The sequence below is a fragment of the Leptidea sinapis genome, chromosome 1 (assembly GCF_905404315.1).
Source record: "Leptidea sinapis chromosome 1, ilLepSina1.1, whole genome shotgun sequence".
Classification (NCBI taxonomy): domain Eukaryota; kingdom Metazoa; phylum Arthropoda; class Insecta; order Lepidoptera; family Pieridae; genus Leptidea; species Leptidea sinapis.
Window position 1 is genome coordinate 6874846 of NC_066265.1, and position 25469 is coordinate 6900314.

At 33.1% G+C, this 25469-nt stretch overlaps 1 protein-coding gene across 1 annotated transcript in view; it reads left to right on the top strand.

The window, feature by feature from the left end:
• The window catches only part of LOC126979443 (collagen alpha-1(XVIII) chain-like), a 297501-nt gene that overhangs the window by 105478 nt on the left and 166554 nt on the right, over window positions 1-25469 (top strand). Inside the window, exon 2 of the mRNA XM_050828757.1 lies at window positions 17734-17813. Coding sequence (XP_050684714.1) covers window positions 17734-17813 — 80 coding nt within the window. The remainder of the gene's footprint in view (window positions 1-17733; window positions 17814-25469) is intronic.

Sequence of the window (25469 nt, forward strand, 5' to 3'; positions counted from 1 at the left end):
TGTGAAGTGATCAGCAAGAATTTTAATATTTTTTTGATGACAATCAGGGACAAGACGAGCAGGAAGTTCAGCAAATGGTATTTGAAACGCCTTGCCCATTACAATGCAGTGCCGCTCAGGATTCTTGAAAAACCTAAAAATTCTTAGCGACACTACAATTGCGCTCGTCACCTTGAGACATAAGATGTTGAATCTCATTTGCCCAGTAATTTCACTAGCTACGGCGCCTTTAAGACCGAAACACAATAATGCTTACACATTACTGTTTCACGGCAGAAAAAAGCAGAAGTAAGAAAAATAATTGTGGACCCATAATCTAGCCGGCATCCTGTGCAGATGAGCCTTCCACTTGTATATCCCCCCCACCGGTTAAATACATTTGTTTACAGCTTAAATGAAAGTCTATGGAGTGATGTGTAAGGCTAAATATACTGCTATCAATATATCTGCTTGTTTCACAACCAGTCTGGCTCATTGAGTACAATAACTTAAGAATATTTACATCCAATAACCAGCGCAGCCAATTAGTGTTGTGTTGAATGTTCTAAACGTGCCTCACAGCCTGTCAAGTTCTACATTATAATGTTGCCTGTACGTACAAATCTTGTCCGTTTTTGTTAAATACATTACCTATTTGTACTAGATTTGTTTGAACTAATCTTGTGTTAGATTTCTAGTTGAATTCTATTAAGCTGAGATACTTTAACTTACCTGTACGTCCAATTTTATAGTTTTATATACGTATAAATTAACATTATAGTAGTCCATATAGTTTTATATAATAATTAACATTATATTATTTACAATATAAAAAACTAATGGTAAACCAAATTTGTAAATTGGTTTAGTACAATAATAAAGTAATTGAGTCCAAAAAGGGCTTCTATTTCCCCTCTCATTCCCTTTCTCGTCACCTCACTCACTTCTCATAATTGTTATGTATTCTAGTATTCTTCTTTAATTAGATAGAAAGCTCATTATGTAAATATTTAACAGTAAATAAAGAAATTTGTAATTTGAAATTTTGAAGTGAAAACTTGTTTGAAATGAGCACTTTTCTTGGGATGGGTATAAACTATTAAACTCGCGTCGTGACTCGACCCGTGATCGCAAATTCGTAAGACTATCATTGAAATTATGGATGAAATTTGATTTTTTTGAGAGATTAACTTTTTAATGTAAAAATAATTGTAATAGTTCTGTAGTGTTAAATTCTTTATGTAATATAAATCGTCATTTTTGTTTATGTTATGATATTATGATAGCACAATAAATAAATATTGAATATAACCACATAAATGATAGTTTTACTAAAATGTACATTTATACTGATAAGTAAAGCAATTCATGCGAAATTATTTCTTAACCATTGCAAAATATTCAAAAATGCATGAGTGCAACCTGTTTTAATACAACAACGTTTTTTGTACAGTATTAAAAGATTAATTTAATAAAAGAGGAAGAAGAATTATTAAATAAATGCCTAATTTAATTTAAAATGAAGTGAAGCGATGGAGAGGTAAGCCAGCGCTTAGACCAAAAGAAATCTAGTTTAATGAAATCTCACACCCATGAACACATTAAAACAGTCGGTAAATAAGGACCAGAGTTAAATAGTAAGCTTTACTAATAAAGCAACGCAAAATAAAACACTTTAAGAGCGCTTTCACACTACGACCGATCCGAATCCGTTCCGTACCCGTGAAATCGCGGTCCGAAGTAGTCGTAGAACTATTTCTACAGTTGACGGAAGCCGGATCTAGTGCGAAAACAACCATAGAAATAGTTCTACGACTATTTCGGACCGCGTTTTCACGGGTACGGATCGGATTCGGATCGGACGTAGTGCGAAAGCACTCTAAAGATGTTTTGAAGACGGTGGATTTCTAGTATAAAATGTATCTCATAAAGCTAGATAAGCTATGATACATAAATTATTAAAAGTCTAAGTTTTAAGGAATTTATAAGATTTAGAGCGCTTTTGCACTACGTCCGATCCGAATCCGATCAGTATCCGTGAAAATACGGTCCGGTCTAGTCGTAGAACTATTTCTAACGGTTGACGGAAAGAAATCGGATGTCGGAAGACGGATCTAGTGCGTAAACTACCATAGAAATAGTTCTAAGACTACTGCGGACCGTGTTTTCACGGATACGGATCGGATTCGGCTCGGACATAGTGCGAAAGCGCTATAAGAAGTTATCTCAATATAAACAAATAGTATCTTGTAATTATCTCTGCTAGATACCGTGAGGTCAGAATCGAGTATTAAATCACTGTTGATTAGGTTTTGGGTCATTTGACGTAGGAGAGTAATAAAAAGGAGATTGGAAGATCGGCACATCGGAGAATGCCTATCGCTTGGCCCTGGGGATTTATGCTTGCGTGAAGATTACATTGGTTTCTCATTGTAATTGAGAATAGGTATTTTTGTTTGAGGAGAATTCTTCGGAATCTATTTCCATATTCTTTAAAGCATGATAATAAAGGCTACAAGAAATTTTGAGACTTATTCATAATATTTGATGACTGAGTAATATTAATTTATAAATTGATTTATATTAAAATATATAATTTTTGAGGGAAAAATATTTTCTAAATTATAATTGTTGGTATGTGTTGATCCCGTCATCCGGAACTCGATTTATGTTGTTTTAATTTATAGTTATCTTATACTAGCTTTTACCTCATAGATAATTAATTTATATGTACCAGAAGACATAGTGTTACTAGACCCCCCACAAGATGGACCGACGATTTGGCCAAGATCGCCGGGATACGTTGGTTCTTTGGGGGAGGCCTATGACCAGCAATGGACGTCTTCTGGCTAATAATAAAAAGGAAGTAGACATAGATTCCGAGTGTATTAATAATTACAAAATTGAGAAATATAGATTTTTGTATGTAATAGGACGAAAAACAAGTATAAATATAATATATGGGTGAACTGATGATATGTGATCACATACGCCCAACAAATTATCAAAATGCACTCAAAAAGCAGTAGAATTAAGAACACAGTTACCTTCATAGTATAACGGTAGGTACTCAGTTACATATCGCCATAAGCAACTCTGTACAAAAGTACGGAAAAATGAACTTTCACCTCGGACTGTGTGAAATATTAGCATGTTATTATGAATTATGAATGTTTCGTAATTTGTTTGGTTATGATTAATATCTCGGAACATTCGAGGTACGTTAACTTTGACGGCATTTCTTTTGAACTTACTGATGACACTAAAAATAGAATGTCTATAACATGTATAATTTATTTAAACGCGTGAACGTGATGAGAAAGCTCATGGTCGTTCAGAGTTCAATGGAGATGGCTATGCTCGAAGTTTCCCTGCGAGATTGAATCAGAAATGAGGAGATCTGTAGGAGAACCAAAGTCTGACATAGCCCAAATAATTGCGAAACAGAAGTGGAAGTGGGCAGGGCACATAATTCAACTGACAGATGGCCGTTAGGGCAAAAATGTCCTCGAATGGCGACACTTACAGAAAGACGCAGTGTTGGTAGGCCTCCCACGAGATGAACCGACGTTCTGTCTCCGAAATACGCTGGATGAGGGTAGCGGAGAATCAATGGTCGTGGAAATCTTTGAACCCAATTGGATGTTAGGGAGTGGTATTACATTTACTTCCAAGACTTGATCCGAACTAACTAACACGGCGAATTAAATCAAATCTTTCACGTTATTTTTATACTGAATATATTCCCGCGTTGTAAACGCGTCCTAATGGCCATTCGACTTACTTAAAAATCAACAACATCCAACGCGAGGATATAGTCTCTAGAATGCCACAAACAAAAGTGTTTTTTTATTACCACCTCTTAAATACAGTAGACAGAGAGAAAACCGTTCACACTGATTTTAATTTAGAATGAATAATACATTTTAAGGCAAAACTAGAGTAATCCATTTTATGTGGTAACTTATTTCATAATCTAACTACATAACTTTTATACTAAAAACATTTAATATAATTAACGTAACTCTGTCAGAGGGTAAGTTTGGCCATACAAAGAGGTAACGTTTCCAGATTCAAGGGCAACTGACCTGGCAACCGCGATCTTTGCGAAATATATTATTGTAATTATTAATTTTATAGATTTTTTAAGTTTTATATTATTATTTTTTATATAAATTGTGCATTAATTTTTAAGTCATTTGTAAAGCCCCCTATAGCTAAGTGGTTAGTGACCCTGCCTACTGAGCTAGAGGTCACGGCTTCGAATCCCGGTAGGTACACACATTTATATGATGAATATGAATGTGTGTTTCGGTCAAGGATGTTTATAAGTATTTATGTATGTTTAAGTAAGTATATTGTATTAAATATATCGTTGTCTTGTATCCATAGTACAGGCTATGTCCTAGTTTGGGGCAAGATAAATTGTGTAAAACTGTGTCAATATTAAAAAAAAAGTAAAGATCGGTTAATTTATTCAAAATAAAACTAATAAACATATTATTATTACTATTGTCCGCCGTCGTGTTGAAAAATTAATTTTAGATACAGAAAATATAATTTTGTTTTAGATTCCGAAATAATACAAATACAGCATAGTTTAAAATATGATATGGCAATAAGGACACGCCTATTACTATTAATATTTGTAAGGTGTGCGTGCACTGTGGAATCTCAGAATTACATTCACTAAAATGGTCACTAAAATATCATTTATAACCATTATGCAAATACTGCAAGATTTCGATTAAATAAATACCTTTGCGATGAATAATCAATCATTTTAATATGCAATGGGAAACCTTTAAAGCAAATAACTTACTTACTAGTAAATAGGTCTACATTGTTTCTAGAAAAAGTCAATATTGAACTTACATTTTGTTTGCACTCTGCTATTTGTTTAGTCTTTGGTATTGTTTAGTTAATTAAATCGAGTATTTCTTTCTGAAGATATTTGAAATATTGTCTACTATAAAGCCATATTAACTAGAAATAATAATATTCTTATGGGTAAATAATGTTCTGGGGCTAGATAGGGATCCCTATTTACAGATGGGTAACACAGCGTCGACTATACTGTGATGCAGTAATGTGCAAATGAGACTTAACATCTGATGTATCAAGTTTGAGTTCAATCAGGAATTTTGAGCGGTTCTGTATTGTAATGGACAGGGCGTATCACTTACAGTAAGGAAAAAAAGTATGTTCAACATAATATTAATAATTGTTATTTTTTTTAAATGAGCGCAAATGAGAAGATTAGGTAAAATTGTTGATTTGTTCCTTCTTTCTAAGAGTGCAATTTTTCCGAAACGGTAATAAAATCGAACTGACACCAAAAACGGTTGAAAAAATAAATAGCGTATTAGTGGGTATGTTCACAAAAGATTTGATCAAAATAAGTAAATTCAAGACTCAGTGTTGGTAGGCCCCACAAGATGGACTGACGATCTGGTCAAGATCGCCGGAGTAGGTTGGATGGTGGCAGCGCAGGACCATCGTCATGGCGATCTTTAGGGGGAGACCTTTGACCAGCAGTGGACGCCTTCCTGCTGAAATGATGGTGATAATGATGTAAATCAAGAGTGTAATAAGTTTGGATTCGAAAAGTCAATCATCGACAAATATGCAACTACGTTATATATAAGGTATGTTAACATACGTTGAAATATAATATTTTATAACACCTCTATTTCAAACTTCGAAGATTCAAAATAAAACGAGCAGAAAACTACTCTTAATTGAAACAGCAATAAAGATTCCGTGATCAAAATAAGGAAACAACAAAAGCTAATAAATTAATTAATATCAGTTCTGCCCGAGTTCTCAGACGATGCAACGATTATGAATCTACATATTATGATGGGTCAACAGCACTGCATTCTTGGTGATTAGACTATCAACAAGTGCGAACAATTGCGTGATCTGAAGTTGAAATACTCGGTGTAGAGTGAACGGGCGGCTAAGACGTAACGTTTTTATTTTAATACTAACAGTTTGACCAGACATTTCAACCATAATTGATAGTTTTCAGGAGTTAATACTCGAAGGGTAACCAACAGTATCCTACTTCTAAAACGCCACTGTCCATTCTTCTTATAAACCGCAATAGTCAAACAGTTAAAATTTTGTCAACATTATAAGTATAACAACATATTATTTAAACCACTATTGTAAATTCCAAATTTTTACAATATATTGTTTTCACGACCACTTTTGTCACTTTTTGCGGCGTGTTTTTTTTTCGTTCCCTTTAAAACTATGACGGCTGGTAAGAGCGCCCTCTCTTAATAATTTTATTTCAGGTTAAAAAGTACATTGTACTATTTATCTCGTGCGATGCTTCGGAACATACGACAGTCTAGCTAACGGTTTTACACTTCGTGAATTTAGTAAAATATAAATATAAGTATTTTAACTTTAAGAAGTAAAAATATACCGCACTAGTAATAGTCGGAATGAGCGTCTGCCTGAAGGGAAGCCCAAAGCTCGTTCTTCAATATTAAAATTTTGAGCTGAGCTCAAATATTCCTTATACATAATTGGATTTTAAAATAATTATGTTATTGAAAAACGCCTCAGACTTGAGAAAGACGGGCGCAAGAAAGTAAGGTGTACCTTTTCTTTTGTTAAATATGCAAAGTGTAATAAAATTATTTCATGAATTAACCTGGTGGGGATCACTCCATTGTAAAGTCCAAAGTATAATTGCTAGCCATTTATGCCCAAATGTATTTCACAGTTCTTTTTGCAATTGAAAGCACATGATTGTTATGCTATTATATTATCAAGGATATATACGATAGAAAAATAATATGTTTATTTCTTATTTGTTCCTGTTTCGCCCAGCAAAGTTTCGCCCCACACAAGAAAATCTTTTTTCGACCTAGATTTTATTTCTAATTCGTCTCGAAAATAAGAATAATGAGTAATTTATTCTTTTATTCTTTTTAAGTCCCACTTTTTGTTCTTTATTCGCCTCGGGTTGTAATTTAAGTGTTTTACAACATGTTTTGTACTTTAAACATCTACCACCCAATTTTCTACGACTTATAAAACCCAAATCACAATAATTCTAAATCAGTTCTTAAAATATTCGTTCACTACGTACCTACATGAGTCACGAAGATTCTTGTACCTACAAAGTAAGTTATTATGTCTACAAAACAATTGATTTACGTTTCATTAATTAAACTGAATCACATATATTTTTACATTTTACTGTACGACGAAAATACAATTTTGAAATTAATTTACGAAATCAAATATGTCAGTTATTATTTTACTAGCATCCGATCAATTTAACCAAACATCACCCAAAAATGATATTGTTTTCTTGATTGAGCGCGTACTTAGACTCTGCTCAGAATTTACTTACATTAAACTTAGCTGAGTATGATAAAACACGTTGTTGATGACGATGAAACTATATAAAAACTGTAAAATGTTAAAAGCCTTAACAGAGTGGTGTCCGAGACAAAACAAAAGAAGGAAGGGCAGACACTTAAGTCCATTTAGGAGAAATGCTTCAGTAGTCCTACGTCTTCCATATGATAGTCCTAAGAACGTCAGATATAGCTTTCGAGAGCTCGGGTTTGGGCCCGTTCACTGCTGTAAATTCAATTTAGTTACTTTCCATTACATTCATAATCGCAGTGCTTATCCGCTAATATCTGATGTTCGTGATTTCAGAGTGTAAATATAAAAGTTATTTCATTGTAAATATAAATTATGTTTTGCTGTAAGCATGTGGTGCCATACGTATACAACTATAAAAGTATTTTGTTATATGTATATCGTAATATTGACATATTATATGAGAATTATATGATTATCGTAGATAGATAGACAACAATATAAAAACTCGTAGACCCGAATTAATCAAGCAATGCTGAAATAATCTTGAAGCGGCTTATGCTGACATGTGAAACAATAATTACTTGTATTAAAATATTATTATGTTACACAAATAAAACTGTAAACAAAATTTTATGAACGATGCGGGACTCAAACCCGCGACCTCTCGCGTTCCGTGCGAGTGCTCTTTCCAACTGAGCCAACCGCTTGTATGCTTTGTTGTTGAGAGTTGACCATAGCATAAGTGGGGGTTATCACTTTATAAAAATCATATCAAATATATCATATTGTTTATTAGTATCACTAAGATACGTTTTTTAATGACACCGCAGTTAAAAAAGGTATAAGATGAAAGATTTAACATAGCGATAGTATTATTTTGATAATAAGACATAAAGATTGAAACAATACTTTCACTGGCGATCGAACTTACAACAAACTCGATAAAATAATCTTAATGTTATATTATGTTTTATTATATTTGTCAAATAAATTTACCCGCATCTATAACGGTTCTTGTAAAAACAAACTATACATTGCTGGCTCCCATTTCTAACTACAACTCGAATAAAAAGTGATTGCTAAGTCCTGTAGCGAACTACACTAGGTAACAGGTAACTACCGCCATGCAATCGCTATCACAAATATTTACTGACATCCTCACAGTTACTTTCCGCTCGAGTGTGTTCCACGTGCACACACGTAAGAATAAATTCAAACATAAACGCCAAAGAAATAAATACGAGTACTGCGGAAATGACTTTTATACTGTTTTTGACGTTTTAAGGTCATTTTTATTGTACATTACGACTCAGTTTTATATTTGGAATAAACTAGGGACAAAGATTAAATATTTACACTTATGGCTATTTAAGTTGAAAATATGATAAAATAGCCTGAATATCTGGTACCCATCTTAGTTTGAATTTATTGGGGCCAGCCAGCCCATTAAGTTTATTTTTCCAGCTTAAGACCAGCTTAAAATAGGACTCTAGGGATTTGAGTGCCAACAGAGCAGCTTAGCTCATCGAATTGAAGTAGATATTATTATATTACTATCTAAGGTTTTTGTTAAGATACATATATATCTGCATATGTTTTCATACCAAAAATTTCAGCTGTAAAGATTGAATACTCTCTGCCTATTCTAATGGTGATTTATATCATTGATATCTCCCCACTGATGTCCTAATAAAACATTCAGTTTTGTTAGTTATTTATAAGGTTCGTAGTGAAAATGCTAAAAAATACCAATGATGGTTAATAAAAAGAGACACCGAGGTAAAAGGGATTTCGAGGTATGAAAATAGTTCCGAATTTTTTTATTTCGTTTATAAATTTTTTGAAAAGTTCTAAATAAGATAGTAAGTCACTGTAAATATAATAAAATGATATGTATATTTTTTTAAATTAACCTCTGAACTTGGTTGATCTGGTATAAGATTCCTTTAGTTTAGGTTTCATACATTTTTAAAGCTATCTTCAGAAGACTAATTAGTTACAGACCAGAAAAAAAAATCTGTTCATTCAAATACTTTCCTATGTAATATTATCCTAAATATATAGCAATCAGCACGACCTTCTTATAATGTCACTTCACACCTTAATCAAACACCCATCTATAAATAAATACAAGTGGAAAGTGGATACAATCATCAGAGGTAATCAATTACTAGAGTATGAATGGTCAAAACCGAACCGGTGTCAAACCGTCCTCAACGGGGAGACGCGGTGATGGATTGATTCTCATGACTTCTGTTTTCCCCAGATAATTAATAATGTTATCAAGCAGGCTGGATACTCGGATTAATTATTATTCGCAAGCACGTGAACTTAAATATATTGATGTTTTCGTATCGTCCTCGTGGACATTAAACCGATGTAATGAAAGTTTATACTATGAAACGAGCAATACTTATATACTTAGTCTGGCCATAAATACTGTTACAATTAAAAATAAGCAAAATATTACATTTGAACTTAGAATCTGTCATTTTTAAATGATTGTTCATTGGGTTTTCTTTTTTTGGCGCCAATATAATATTTTGCGGTATTAAAATGGAGTGGGGTTATAAAGAGAACCGAATCGCTGTGATTGCATTATACATAGTAGGTATGGAGCCAAATGGAATTTTTAAAACTCTTCATACGCTTGGTATTAGTAAAATGATTATATTATTTGCAATGGTAAATTTCGTTTTTCTTTGTTTCAGTATTAATGCCAAGACTAGGTGGATACTCGTATTTGTATATAAATCTATTTAGAAGTGTCTCGGAAACGGCTTTTATTAAGATAGATAAGAAGTTAAATTGTGTGTATATATATGTATGGATATATACATATTTATTTATTTATAATCGCTTATAAAATGCTCACAGAATACCTTTATTTATTTATGGTGTATGTGGATGATGCAGCTACTGTACTCAATAACTTTTGTATTAATCTACATTTACTTTTTTGACTTACTCGTGTAAGACATTGACTATTTGACGTTTGAGTGTGTTTGTTGCATCATTTTACATTTTACATATTATATTGTAATTGAAATGATTTGTAAATCGATGTAAATGTAAATCTTGATATAAAAGAGTGGCAATGAGGCTCTTGCAACTTCTTCTCATTAGCTCAGCCCTTTACGAAGTAGCGGTAGATTCAATAAGATTTTTTTTTTTTGACATTCATAAGTGTCATTTACGTTACCTACGTGAATAAACTGATTTTGATTTGATTTGATTCCATAATTTTTTTTTTAGAATCTGTGATAATTATAATTTTAACAACTCGAATATAAGCTTGTTGTGCATTGTTATAATACTCGCTTAGGTCGAGAGAGTAGTCTTTTGTTGGCCGTAGTAAGTATATAATATTACAATATGATCCCAGAAAATGTATAAACAAATGTGTTACGATATTGTCACTATTACAAAAATATGTTTCTTAATAGACTGGTAATGATCGTAAGTGACCGCCGTCTGGCTATTTTATTAATAAATTATTGAAAAGTAATTTTATTTTTAAAAAAGACTCCCGCTAAGAGTTTTGCGCCCGGTTGTGTTAAAATTACCAGTGGGAGGCTCCTTTGCACAGGAAGCCGGCTAGATTATGGGTCCTACAACGCGACACGATTTAGACTTTATCAAACTCCAACAATACAACCTTTGGCAAACTGTTATCACGATGCTTATAACTTTCAGGAAATATAGAATTTACCAATGGGTGGCTCCTCTGCAACGGCGCCTATTTCTGCCTTGAAACAGTAATGTATAAACATTACTGTGTTTCGGTCTGAAGGGCGCTGTAAATACGAATAAAATTAACTCCAGATAAAAAAAGCGCGTACACCTTCATTAAAGGCCGGCAACGCTCCTGTGATTCCTCTGGTGTTGCAAGAGATTGTGGGCGGCGGTGATTACTTAACAACAGGTGACACGTATGCTCGTATGTCCTCCTATTCCAAAAGAAATGTACTTATTTGTATGCAAAAAGAGGACAATGGGGAATACATAAAAGGTCAGCTGATAAATGTACATAATATGAATTCTAAAACCTAAAATAAGTGCTGAGAGTCACTGGTTCTACCAATTGCTCCATCAACCCTTCTTTTTCTAATCGAAACTAAAAAGTGCAACCATTTACGATAGTTTTACTGACCTATAGCCATAACGAAGTAAAAATACCAGTTGGAGGCTGCTTTGCGTAGGATGCCGGCTAGATTATGGGTTCCACAACGGCGCCTTTTTGAAGAAGTAATGTGTAAGCATTATTGTGTTTCGTTCTGAAGGCCGCCGTAGCTTGTGAAATTACTGGACAAATGAGACTTAACATCTCATGTCTCAAGGTGACGATCGCAATAATTGTAGTGCCTATCAGAATTTTTGGGTTTTCCAAGAATCCTGAGCGCGCACTGCATTGTAATGGGCAGGGCGTATCAATTACCATCAGCTTATCGTCCTGCTCGTCTCGTCCCTTATTTTAAGTATAAGCATGAAAACAATACACATCATTTAGTTCTCATCAAGCAACATGAAAGCATCTCCTCAATAGCTATCATTTCACGCCTAATAATAGTCAATTCAATAAAGGCTGCTAATGTCTATTATTAAACCGTTGCCTAATTCTCTCATAAAGCTCACGCAGTCACGACCTTTGGCTTAAATGTGACTTTCACTAGCAAATTGTTGACTCATTATAACACGATGTTTTACTATTCATACACACCTTAGTAATGTTTCATAATGCTTCATACAAATCTTATTGGGTTATTTACTTTTAATTAATACTTGTACAATTCTAAGGAGCTTTTAAAATCGTGTTTAAATTTTAATAATTAAGTGATAAATTACAGTTTCACGACTAAAGATAAGCAAATAATAGGACCTATGAAATTGTCGTCCTGCAGTATTGTCCATTTCAAATCAAAATAATTTTTGTTTGGCTAAGAATTCTAATTTCAAATTAATTTTATAATAAAAACATGGAATTCTTTTTCCAAAGTTAGTCATTTGTTTATTGATTAGTGTTACATTTTTATCGCATTTCAATCTTTTTCGTCATCATGGATACGTTGAAAATATATGAGTACCGTCGTGGCAGCAACGCGGCACAAGCGGCACGCCACATCAGTGACGTTTACGGAGCTAACACTACAAACCAACGCACCCCCTGTTATTGAGATGCTCGCTTCCATTCTGGAAATTTCGACCTAAAAAATGAACTCGCAGTTGATGACTTTGGTCGACAATGACGAATTAAAGGCGATTGTAGAAGCTGATGATACACAATCTACGGCTGAATTAGCAGCAGCTTTCGACGTTAGCGTCAAAACAATATTGGTCCATTTGCGTCAAATTGGCAAGGTGAAAAAGCTTGACAAATGGGTGCCCCATGAACTCAATGATCGCCAGCGCCAAGTACGCGTCGAGACATGCCTTGCACTGCTCAACAGACACACAAATGAAGGGATTTTGAACGGCATTGTAACCTGCGATGAAAAATGGATTCTGTTTGATAACCGCAAGCGCTCAGCAAGTTGGTTGGATCCTGGTTGAGCACCTAAACAATGCCCTAAACGAAAGTTTACCCCTAGAAAAGTGATGGTCACTGTCTGGTGGTCTAGCGCCGGTGTGATTCATCGCAGCTTCTTACCTAACGGGGTGAGCATTACTGCAGATGTGTACTGTGAAGAACTGAACACAATGATGGAGAAGCTGGCACATCTCCAAACAGCATTGGTCAATCGCTCGTCTCCGCTGCTCCTGCAGGACAACGCGTGACCTCATTCTGCACAGCAGACGGTTTCCAAGTTGTAAGAACTGGGGTTGGAAGCTCTCCGTCATCCGGCTACTCACCAGACCTTGCGCCTACAGACAGAATTTGGATAACTTCTTGGCGGGAATAAAATTCAATACCTGAGAGGCAGTACAAAATGCCTTTGAAGAATTTGTTGCTTCGCGTCCAGCTGATATCTTTGAGAAGGGCATCAATAAACTGCCATTGCGTTGGCAAAGATGCACTGATTGCATGGGTGATTATTTCGATTAATACAAATAAAAAATACATGAAAAAATTCGTTTAAATTTTTTCATACAAAACGGCAATTTCTTAGGTAAAGACCTAATAATTATATATTTACGATTTAATGTTTTATGTACTTTTCTCTGTATTTTGTTCTCTCTGTATTCATTTCTAGCCAATGATATTATAATATTAATTAAATATCATTGGTACTAGCATGAAGGCTCGAGAAATACTACTAGGTAATTTGTGTAAGCCTTAGCTTTAAAACAAAACACAATTTATTCATTTAATTATTTATTAGGCACTTCAACAGAATACAATATATTAATACATTTACAATTAAAAACTTATCATTCAAATATATAACTTATACTCGAATATATTTGCAAAACAAGATAAAATAGCTATTTGCCGATAGTTTTTGACGTTTGCCTTATTCCCTTTTGTGTGCTACGGACATATTCGTCCCATTTTCCATTTATCTGGGAAACATCCGTCGGCCAAAGAGCGGTTAAAAATAATACTTAATGGTAAAGCAAGAGCAGAACTAAACTAACAAACACAGGAGAAAAACCGTCGTACACTACCGTAATGTGTATGTCCCCAATAGATTGAGTTTTGAGCGAAAGAGATTTTTTTACCTAAAGTGTAATTGCGTATATTCCCTTAACTCGTATGCTTGTTACTAGCAAGTGCGAACAGTCAACAGCTATAGAGCATGCTCGTTTTAAGCGTCCTCGTTAGCATCCTTTCTTTTGTGTATAAGTTCCTTAATATTTTAATTGTAGTAATAATATTTTAATAGTAGTTGCTACTAAGTAGCATTTCTGAACATCCCTATAAGTGATGAGCATGCCACTTGAGACGTGGGAGAATGGATACCTTTTCCGAAAGTGTTTTAACACATGTGAAAAGCTGCAAATCATTTTATTTAATTTTATGCACCATCAGTAAATGTCTCTCTAAAAGGAAGATAAAAACATTATTATATAAAAATTACAGCAAAAAATATATTTTTTTGCATCGCGCCTACATACAAATGAGTGGTCATTGACATTATTTTCATGTAATAATGTCGATCTTTGGGGACAATGGCATTATCAATGTTTCAATAAGCCACAACGTTGGTAATTCATATATAGGGTTATATTCATATATATATATAAAACTATTTAATACATAGCCTCAAAGTACTCTTGACTTACCTTTTTGTGCCTATGGAAAAAATTAAACCATATTTAAAAAAAATGTCTCAAGAAAAAGGGTTACTACAAAAAGGATTATTTTAATGATAAAAATATTTGAACAGTCTAATGATGATCTGCTGATCAATCTCTTATATTGTTTAATTGAAGTATTTTTTCTATTTAAGACGTTAACTTACGTGCAAAAAATATTCCTTGAAATTTACTTGCAAATAAAGAATTTTGAATTTGATTAGTTGAACACATAATTAGGACGTATTTCAGCTTTACGCTAATGTCAACCTGTTACATATTTTTATCATCAAAGAAGTTCTCGGTTGAAAGGCACACGAATAAAAATAATATCGATTTAACATTTTGACTTTGTTAGTTTTATTTGCTCTATGTCATAATATAATTTATACTTTAACCTCTTTGGGGACATATCATTTGATTCATCTAGTATCCAATACCACCCGTGGGAGACTTCTAAAAATTTCATTTCATTATTAGCATTTTACTTCATACCAAATATTCATTTCATATTTTATAGAGGATAAAATTTTACATTCACCGAAGGTAACTCAATATTCACATAAAAGTGCGTCGAAACTCTCGAAATCAAATAATGTTATTTGGAGCTCACAACGAACGCTGAATTCGTCAATTAAAGCTCACTCCAACTCAGTATTTGACTTTCAAATAGTCAATTTTTCTCTCGACACCCAATACTTTATTTTAATTGATCTGTTAGCTCAATTACAAAGCTTTTAAATTTATACCCTGCGGCTGTAGTAACATTGTTAATTATTCAGTTATTTATTTAAATATTTACTTAATTGAGTAAATTTTGCAGGGTCGATTGATGCAGTCGTTAGGATACTAAGTAGTAATTGGGACGAATATTGAAGGGTTTCTGATTGGGTTTTATAATATGTTAGACCTGAGAATAAACCAATGTAAGCAATGTGAACATGAAGTTTTACGAATGAAAAAGTTTAAACTTTAAAGAATGTTATACGTCCGTATAAACCATAAGCGAAATATCTTTTTGTAAACAATTTGCAAATTTTTGGTTTATTCTTAGGTATAGTTTACACCTGAGTTATATATATTAATAACAGTTTGATATCTTATTTTTAATAAGTTAATATTTAATTTATTAAAGTTAAGATATATATGTATATATAATAATAAGAATATTGACACACTTTTACATAAATACATATATATGAACATCCATGACTCGGTAATAAACATCCATATTCATCATAATATATTTAATATTCTTAAAATAACAAACTACAATTAAAAATTCCCACAGATTTAATTCGAAGATGGCTTACTTATATAAATTAAGTTCTTCAAAGCATAAGCTTTCTAGCTTAAGTTTTTAGTTTTTTCAATTAATTGAATCATTTATAATTATATTTTTCATCGCTGCTCCATTGCCCAAATAATCTTGCGCCATTGACTGTTATCGTATGATCCTGTATTTAGTAGCAATTTACATTTGAACATAGCACTTTTGCTCGTAAAACTTGGAAGGCGTTCCTATTTTTGTTCATTATCGAGTTTGAGCACTGACAAGTCTCTTTTTCAAGTCATCCTTGAAACTCATTAAAACATCACTTTGAGTATGATAATAACACTTCTGCCGAAAGAGGAAATAAATAAAATAAACGAGGTATTCTTATTTTATAATTTGGTAATTTTAGTTTAATTTTATTTTATACAAAATATGTACCTGCAGAAACCAGCTTATGTTTTGGCCTTTCGTGATAATCTCAGAACTATCACGAGCTGTGAACATAATAACTTTACAAGTACCTTAATATAACTCAGAAACAATGTGATATTAAATTCATACGTTGATCTATTCCATGTAATAGGACATTTGAAGTTTCACGTGAAATGACGTGATAGCAGACAATGAATTATTGCTACAAAGGCTACAATAGATCGTTTAGTATGTGTGTTTTGAGTATGTAATTTGCCAAAATGTAACTAAATGATTACAGAGATTATTATTCTGTTGGAATAAAAATGTCTCGTGGATGTTATTTCAACTTTATTGAATTCTGCACACCTCTAGCGAATCGTTGAGTTAGTGCTCTACTCTCGACTTGAAATTGTTTGTTTTTTATTTATATCGCACTCACAGGTTAATATGAGTGCACTTATAACACTTTAGTTCACAATAGTCATTGTTTTCGATGTAAAGAATTCTTCTGGACGGTATTTCGTATCTTACGGATCGGTTTTAGACCGTTTTTAACCTGCTGGTGTTTCTTATATTGATTTAAAAAATGTACGTAAAAACAACTGACTTCAAAAAAATCCAAAACAATAGATAGCTGATATATTATTAATATTATTATATACAGTCTAATTAATTAATGTAATTCTACTTATAATTATTGTTATTTTTGGAATCGGTGAACTCTCTCTCATCTCACCTACAACTATGTAAATAGTTACAAACCTACCGTGGCTAACACCGACCCCAAAAATAACAATAGTCTTTCACTCGCACCTAAGAATAATATACTAGTACTCAAGTAAATATTTACACGGGCGATTTTGGCGGTATAAAAGGTTAAATTGAGAATAACAGTTTTCAGGGAAGAAATGTCAACTAGAAGACGAAAAAAAAATAAACAAGCTGTCAACATTTCACTCAATTATCCTTCAGAATTGTATTGTTATGGCATTTGATGTCATGTTAGAAGTAACAATAGAACATGGATTTTTGTCGGTTTATACATTCGTTCACTCTTCACTCATCATTCAATTTTAAACCATAGGGTAACAATACCGAGATAGCGCACTCCGCAAATACGTTGGAAAAACGAAAACGAAATATCCAATGGATAAATTCAGTGATTCAAATTATCCCCGTATAGTTATCCTCGTATAAAATCATGTTTGGTCTAATCTGCCCTTAATTCCAACGGCCAAGAAGGGATTACTAAGTACAAAACATCTAATGGAAACCACAACAAACCCATATTACTTCACACGATATAGTTACCTTAAAAAACGCGTTTTGATCGATACGGCTGACAACAGTACTGTTTCCTTACAAGATAGTTTGGGCGACGATCATCACTCACCGCTACCTAGGGATCACCTGATCCCTGCGCTCGTTTCTCCATTTCCATAAATAATATTAATTAATTATTGTTTCAGATGGCTGTGGCTGATTCTTGTTGGTTGTACAACAGCATCCTTCGCAAACGACGGACTTTTTGGAGGGAAATTCCCTAACGGTAATATTAATTTATTTTGGGAAAAAAATGGAAGGTGCATTAGGCTGAGTTTTTCTTATGGAAGAGAGGTCAAGCGAGCAGACGGATCACCTGATGGTACGGGATCACCGCCGCGGCCGTCCACATTCTCATGCAATACCACAGGAAATACAGGAGCGATACCGGCCTTTAGAAAAGTGGATGCACTCTTTTTGAAGGTACTCATATCGTATCGTGCTGGAAACACCGCACAAGGAAGCTCATTCCACAGCTTTTACGTTGAAGAAACTTCATTGAAAACCTCTACAGGAACACGACACATCCAGATGATGGGGATGATATCTTAATTTGTGGCGTGCCGTCGACCTGATCTTAAGGCGGATCCATCCACAATATAATGTTTCGTAAAAATGCAGAATACCTTGTACCTACTACTTTACTAAAACACCAAAAACGTCACTAGAATTGATGCCAGCAGGCAACTAATAGTAATATAGGAATACTATTCACAGATTCCCTCAACAGATGTCACTATTTTCATTGGTAGCTGCTGCCCGATGCCTGAGTTGTTGTCTACTATGCCTGCATCAACTAGCATGACATTATGTAAACTTTATGCTGTCAAGACCTCTTTGTATAGTTATTCATGAAACATTGTATACACATAGAGAAATCACGTCATAATTATATATATAATTATACAAATTATTTAAGTTTTCTTTAGCGTTAATTCCGCCAATATTTGTTTTTAAAACAATTCGACACGTGTTTCGCCTCTACACGAGGCATCCTCAGGACGTGTTGTCTCGCCAAAATCTGGCACGAGACTAATTCTCGTGCCAAAATCTGGCAAGAAAGGCAAGAAAACTTAAATCATTTGCATGATTATGGATTTCCGCAAAGTAACGCCTAATTCAATAAATTTTCTTAAAGCACGTCATATAAAAACAAAGCCGAAATAGGAACATGCCAAAAATTACACCATAATAATGTTCGACTGCTATATCAGCTTTACATTGCCGCATTCGTTCCAGTTATTTAAAATATTTGTGGACAATAAGCAGCAATGTATAACGTTTATTCAGTTCAGATTTGATTCACGACAGTAACATTTGACGCACGACTAATGGCCGTTCCCAATATACTATTTACTGATAGAGATAATTTACTATCTACTGTCAGTAATTTGCTGTCAATAATCTCATTAAGTCATTCTTATCGCCTTATATTGGGACGCGTGAATTGTAATTTTCTTACAAAATTCTATCGCTGGTAAGCTACACGTCCTCTCATTGACAGACAGCGTGTACGGATAAGGTGAGTTGCCGTTAAAAGTCAGCGATAGTTACGATTTTTATCTCAAGTAAGAGATAGACTGAATATTGGGAATGGCCGTAAGAAGAAAAGTGTACTTACATTGTCTTTAATCACACTTTTGCCGTTCCGCTATCAGACTGCGAATGATATAGAAAGAAACACGTCAATACACATACATGCACATTACTTCTTCACAGCTGGCATCCTGTATAAAGAAGCGACCAACTGGCAAAAAAATAAGATAAAAAGGATTACCAACACTGAACAATATAAAGTAAAACAAGGATATAAACAATGTGTTTATTTAAAAGGCATAAAAGGCATTTATTTTCTCAAAATTGATTCCTTTTGAATTATTTTTGATTTCATTTCTAATATACTTGACACTACTACCGCTTCGGAAACAAATGGCGCTCTGAGAGAGAAGAAGCGGCGCAAGAAACTCTCCCAGCATTTTTTTTTGCGGTATTTTTAATTAAATTTACAATATTGTATTGCTCTTGCTATAAAATAATCATAATCTATTCCCAGGCTGTCCGATCACTTAGATATTCATCTGTGGAGTAGTAGGATTAACGACAGAGTTATTTTTTAATAAAACATATATATTTATTTATAGATAATGCCTGAACAGTGGCCGAGACTTTATTATAAAAGTGTATACATTAACCCTTAAAGCTATTATGTATCTTATGAAGCCTACTAGAATAAGTTACAAGTAATCCCTTATTTCTAATGTAATTATAAGAAAATCACTATTAAGAGCAAAAAGGTGACGATTTTTCTGAACGTATATTAAGTTTTCATAAATATACTGACAATGAACAGTGCAAATATTTATTTCTATAATGTTTTTTAAGAGACTGTCTATAACCAAGCTAATATATAGCACGAACGGTTCTCTTTTGCAAGGTTTTAATCAAAAGGTATCCAAATAGACTCATAATTCCCTTCTGAAGAACTGCATCTTTTTGTAGAAATTGTTACAGCATGTCTTTGAAAATATATAATAAATTGCCCAATTAATTGAAAGATTTACCTTTCAAAGTTTTTAAAAGAAGACTGCATCAGTGTTTAATAAATAAGTGCTTCTATAGTTTTAATGAATTATTCAATACAAATTGAATTATTAGGTATTATGAATTAGTCTTTAATTTACTACTTATATTATAGTATAATTAATTAGTTTGATAATAATATATTATGTAGGTTATTTACCTTTATGACATTGAATTTGTTAACATGATACATAGGTACTAAATGGATTATTAAATTACTTACGTCTTACAATATAATATCTTTAAATAGACATGTTTTAGACAATTTTATAACATATTTTGCATATCAATTGACGAAACATATTAGATTATCAATAATATTATGTTAACATCTTATGTACAATGTTTCTTGCAAATAAATTTCCATTTCATTTCATTTCATTTCAGAGCAAACACTATATCAATGTCAGCAGCATGACCCCACAGTAAAATACCGTACGTCATTATGCTGTGAAAATAAACGAAGTACACTTATGTAGCAGTCGCAACATTCGTGTACTCTCTAATATTTCTAACGGCATATGCCGCATAGCTGAGTCTATCTGCTTGTTGGACGTAAGGTGATACCTAAGAAGACCTAAAGTGATATCTCTCACTTCTGGGATTAATTATACAAATTTCCTGAAATAAATAAATAAATTGACGGTGAGCGACACATAGATGGTATTGGTATGTCGTGTTGGACCTGAACCCAAGAGGCGCGGATTCGAGTCCCATATCATTCATAAATTTAAGTTACAAGTTTAATTTATATATTATTATACTTAAACCATTGAATTAATGTCCTTAATGTTAAATTTCCTGAAAGCCAACAACCAAAAATAATTCTATTGATTCAGCCAAACGGTTCGTTTTATTAATAGCAGCAAATGCAGAATGTCAATTATTAATTAGTTAGCGCTCTGTCCGTAATTCCACAAACTTGCTTCGTCTATAAAAGTTTGGATATTTAATTTGGAGTGGATTCTATCTAATATATATCGAATTCTATCGAATATCTACCGTGGTCGTTATTTTTTCTAAAACTTTATTTCTAAATGACTTAAACGTGTCGTGAAAAATGTCAACGTCATGATCGTTGATATCATTGAATGTTGTAGATATTCTATTATAAGGACCGTATTGTTTCACATTCGTTCTATAGTAATTATTTGAAAATGTATATTAATAATCGGTTGTCTTGGTAAACATCTCGGAATGGAGAAATTTAAGTTAGATATTATGTTTGGTTCTAAGGTTCCGTGTATAATTTTAAAAAGGCCGCAAAGGTCCAGAAACTTTCGTCTGTTAGACAGGGAAACAATCTTAAAATGATCTGTCACAGTAACGTGATCGATTTGAGAGATCTTTGAATGACAAGAATTTTGTAAATGATTTTTGAATTTTTTCCATACGTTTTATGTGGCATTTATAGAAAGGGTTCCATATTATGCTATTGAACTCTAAAGTACTTCGAACAAGTGTGTTAAATAGACAGATATGAGTAGTTGTGTTTCTAAATTCCTTAGAGTTACGTTTTAGGAAACCTAACATTTTCCATGCCTTTATAATAATAATAAATAATATGATGATAATGATTGACAAAACTTAACTTGGAATCAAATAGTACTCTCAAATCACGAACGACTGTTACTTGATCAACAATCTCCTTGTTAATTTTGTAAGAGGAGACAATTTTTTTTACGCTTGGAGAATTTAATGTGTGAGCACTTGTTCGCATTGATTTCCATTTTAGCATTTGAACACTAATTGTAGATGGAATCAATATCGCGTTGCAAAAGGTCAAAAACATCTCTGGCACAGCTTACGATATAATTAGACATCGTCAGCGAAAATTGAGCATTCACTATGACTTATATCTGGTCTGCTAAATCATTTATGAGAAACAAAAAGAGGGTCGGTCCTAAGTGGGACCCTTGTGGAACGCCAGAAGTTGCAGTGAAATCATTGGATTTATAGCCACCCAGAACAACTCTTTGAGTCCTATTTTTCAAATAAGAATTGAACTAATTCAGAAGATTTCCATGAAATCCATAATGTTTTAATTTTATTAGTAGTATCTCATGGTTCACTTTATCAAATGCACTACTAAAATCAGTCTAAATGGCGGCAATTTCATTACCATTATCTATATTATTACTTAGGTAGTTTGTAAACTGAAGTAGGTGTGATGTAGTTGAGCGATGTTTTAAAAAATCATGTTGAATGTCTGTTATTATATTACTTAAGTAGGGAGTTATTGCTAATAAAAAAAGTCGCTCTAAAATTTTGGAAAATGTGTTTAATATTGAAACTGGGTGATAATTTTTAATGTTATCTCTATGGTCCTTTTTATATATAGGAACTATATTTGCTATCTTCCACAAGGCATGAAAAATTGAGGTTTGCATGGATTTTTTGAAAATAATATTTAACGGTAAAGATAAGTGCCTACATGTTTTTAAAATAAAGTATGGCGGAATACCATCGGGACCAGCTCCTTTACTGGGATCAATAGAACGAAGTAACTTAAAAATGTTTCTTTCACTTGTTTGTACATTGGAAATGGAAAACTGGGGAAATGTAGTTTTACTGATTATAACAATTGATGTTATCCTTTGAAAATATTGATTGAAAATGAGTAGCAAATAGTTCTGTTATACCTTGACCAGTTTCTGAGGTTGTGTCATTCAATTTCATCTTACTAGGTATTTCGGACGAGGAGCGATTTTAATTTTTTATAAGCCCCCAAAATTTCTTAGGGTCACTGTGTATTAGTGATTCAATTCCGGCATGATAGTCATTGTAACAGGCTTTAAGTAATGAAGCAACACGTTTTTTCATTAAATTCAAGTTCAAGTTCATCCCTGGCTACGTGACACATTCACTTGTTTGTCTATCTCTTCCGAATAAAATATAAAGGTAATGTTTCATCGAACTATTGCGGCAGAAAGTTCATACGTCAGTTTGGTTAAACTTATTTAATTAATTACGATTTCCCGGAACACTGCTTTGAACTCACGGTAAGGCTATGCAAATTAAGTTCAAAATAAACATCCATTACCCGCATTCGCTTCAAACGTGTCCTTATTGTGGACCACAATTGCAAACTCTATTTACTGACATACCAAAGCAACAACCCGTAATTGTCTTTCGTTTTATCCCGAACACAACACTTTCCAGGAATGTTCTATTTAAACGAACTTCGAAGTGATCCGTGAATATAATCGCTAAACGGGGCTTAGCTACAGGTGAGAAAGAATTCGAGAACGAAATTCATCGATGCGATTGTTCGCTCTTGTATAGATATTTTTCATCATCCGTGTGTCTGTCAAGATCCGTTGATCTCGGGAACGCTTGGAGGTATCAGGTTGAAAATAAATTGGTATTTTTCTCTGAAAAAATCAAACATCTAAGTTAATGCACAAAAAATATACGGCGGTTTATGCCTAAAATAACCGCCGCAAAGTGTCTTTATGCAAGGATTGGTGGTCCAAATCTCGACACTCTCAAGGAAATTAAAATGGGTATTTTCCGTAGGCCTAGGACAATGATATTTGGCTATTAATACTGTCTTTATTACAAGTATAGGGAAACGTCAGAAATCTATACATTTGTTATTAAATGATAAACAACAGGGTCTTTATGTAAGGAATGGCTTTCCAAATTTTGAATTGAGTTAACCGTCTCATGTAGGGTATCGTATGAAAGGGCTTCATTGGCACAAGCTTAAGTAGATTAATTATTTTTATTAGCACTTGATTAATTATTTTTGTGATTTTTATAGTTTAGTTTTACATTTAAGACGAATAATAAAAAAAAACTTTTTCCTTTTTACACGCTTTTTATTAGCTTCACCTGTATGTATTTTTGTTTGTTTGTTTGTAACCGACTCATTTGGGCGCGATTTTGCTCTTTAAACGGTCAGATTTCATTCAAACTTCGTAGGTTTATAGAGGAACGATGAAAATACATTAATTTGATAAAGTAATTTCATTTTTCAATTTACAAATTAAGCGTTTAGTTAATTTATATAATTTTCACCTATTATATTATTTATAAGCATAGATATGTACCGAATAATATGTACCTACAATTTTGTACGGACCCCTCGGTGGGTGAGTCCGACACGCACTTGTCCTGTTTTTACTAATTAAAATAATGGCTCATTGTTCACATTATGATGAATGAGAATTTAATTCAATATCTTACATTAAGTTGTGGAAAATTTCTTCGCATTTAATATGAAAACTGTATTGTATTGTAATGTCAATTTTTATGCGAACATCTAATGGGAAAATTCAGTCTATTTATTATTATTATCACAAACCTTTAATTCATGAAATAAATTAATTTCAATAATTTAAGATAGTAAATATGGCATGAAGGTTATTGCCATTAATAATTAGAAATGTTTTGTGCAATAGTCTATATTTCCGAGCCAGTCTATAACTCCTTGCCAGTCTCAAAGTCAAATAAATTAAAATATATAACAATTAGGCTTAAACTAAGTGCTCTTGAATCGTCACTCAATATATATCTTTTAAATTACTGAAACCACTTTGCACGGCTTTGGAAGAGCTTTAAGTATGGACGAATATATCTGTTGGTAAGAAATGTTTATTATAGATACTAAGGGTACGGCAGGCCTCCGAATTCTGGGCATAAGTAGAGTGAGTAATTGGGACATTAAAAAGGGTGGTATGCCTTGTACGCTTATTCGGGACTCTAAATTGCATGAATAAAGATGTAAGTTCGGGGCAGTCAATTTTGTTGTTGCACACGTCATACAGAAATAACATATCGAGTAAAGTTCGCTGGTCTTTAAATTGCATTTTTTTATGGTGGCTAGAGGATTCCTCATAACTAGAACCATAATGCTGAAGGCGATATTCTAATACTTTTACAAATTTTGATTGTATATTCTCTATTTCGTCGATATACATATATCCTATATTATGGGTTCCAGATATTACAGCAGTATTCTAAGACGCTACGAACATAATATGAGAAATAAAGAACTTTTATACACTCTAAACTTGAAAAAGGTTGACTTACACGTATAACGAAACCTATTTTGCTGTAAGATTTTTCAGTTATTGCAGCAATGTGATCTGACATGGACATTTTTGTATCAAACAATATTCCTAAGTCCCTAATGTTATTTGTTCGCGTTAAAGGAACATCAAATAATGTGTATTGATTTTCTAATTTATTTCTTTTTCGCGTAAAGGTGATTTGAAAACATTTTGTTACATTGACTCCAATACGGTTGTCATGATAATAGTCACAAAGTCTGATTAAATCGCTCTGAAGGTTTATT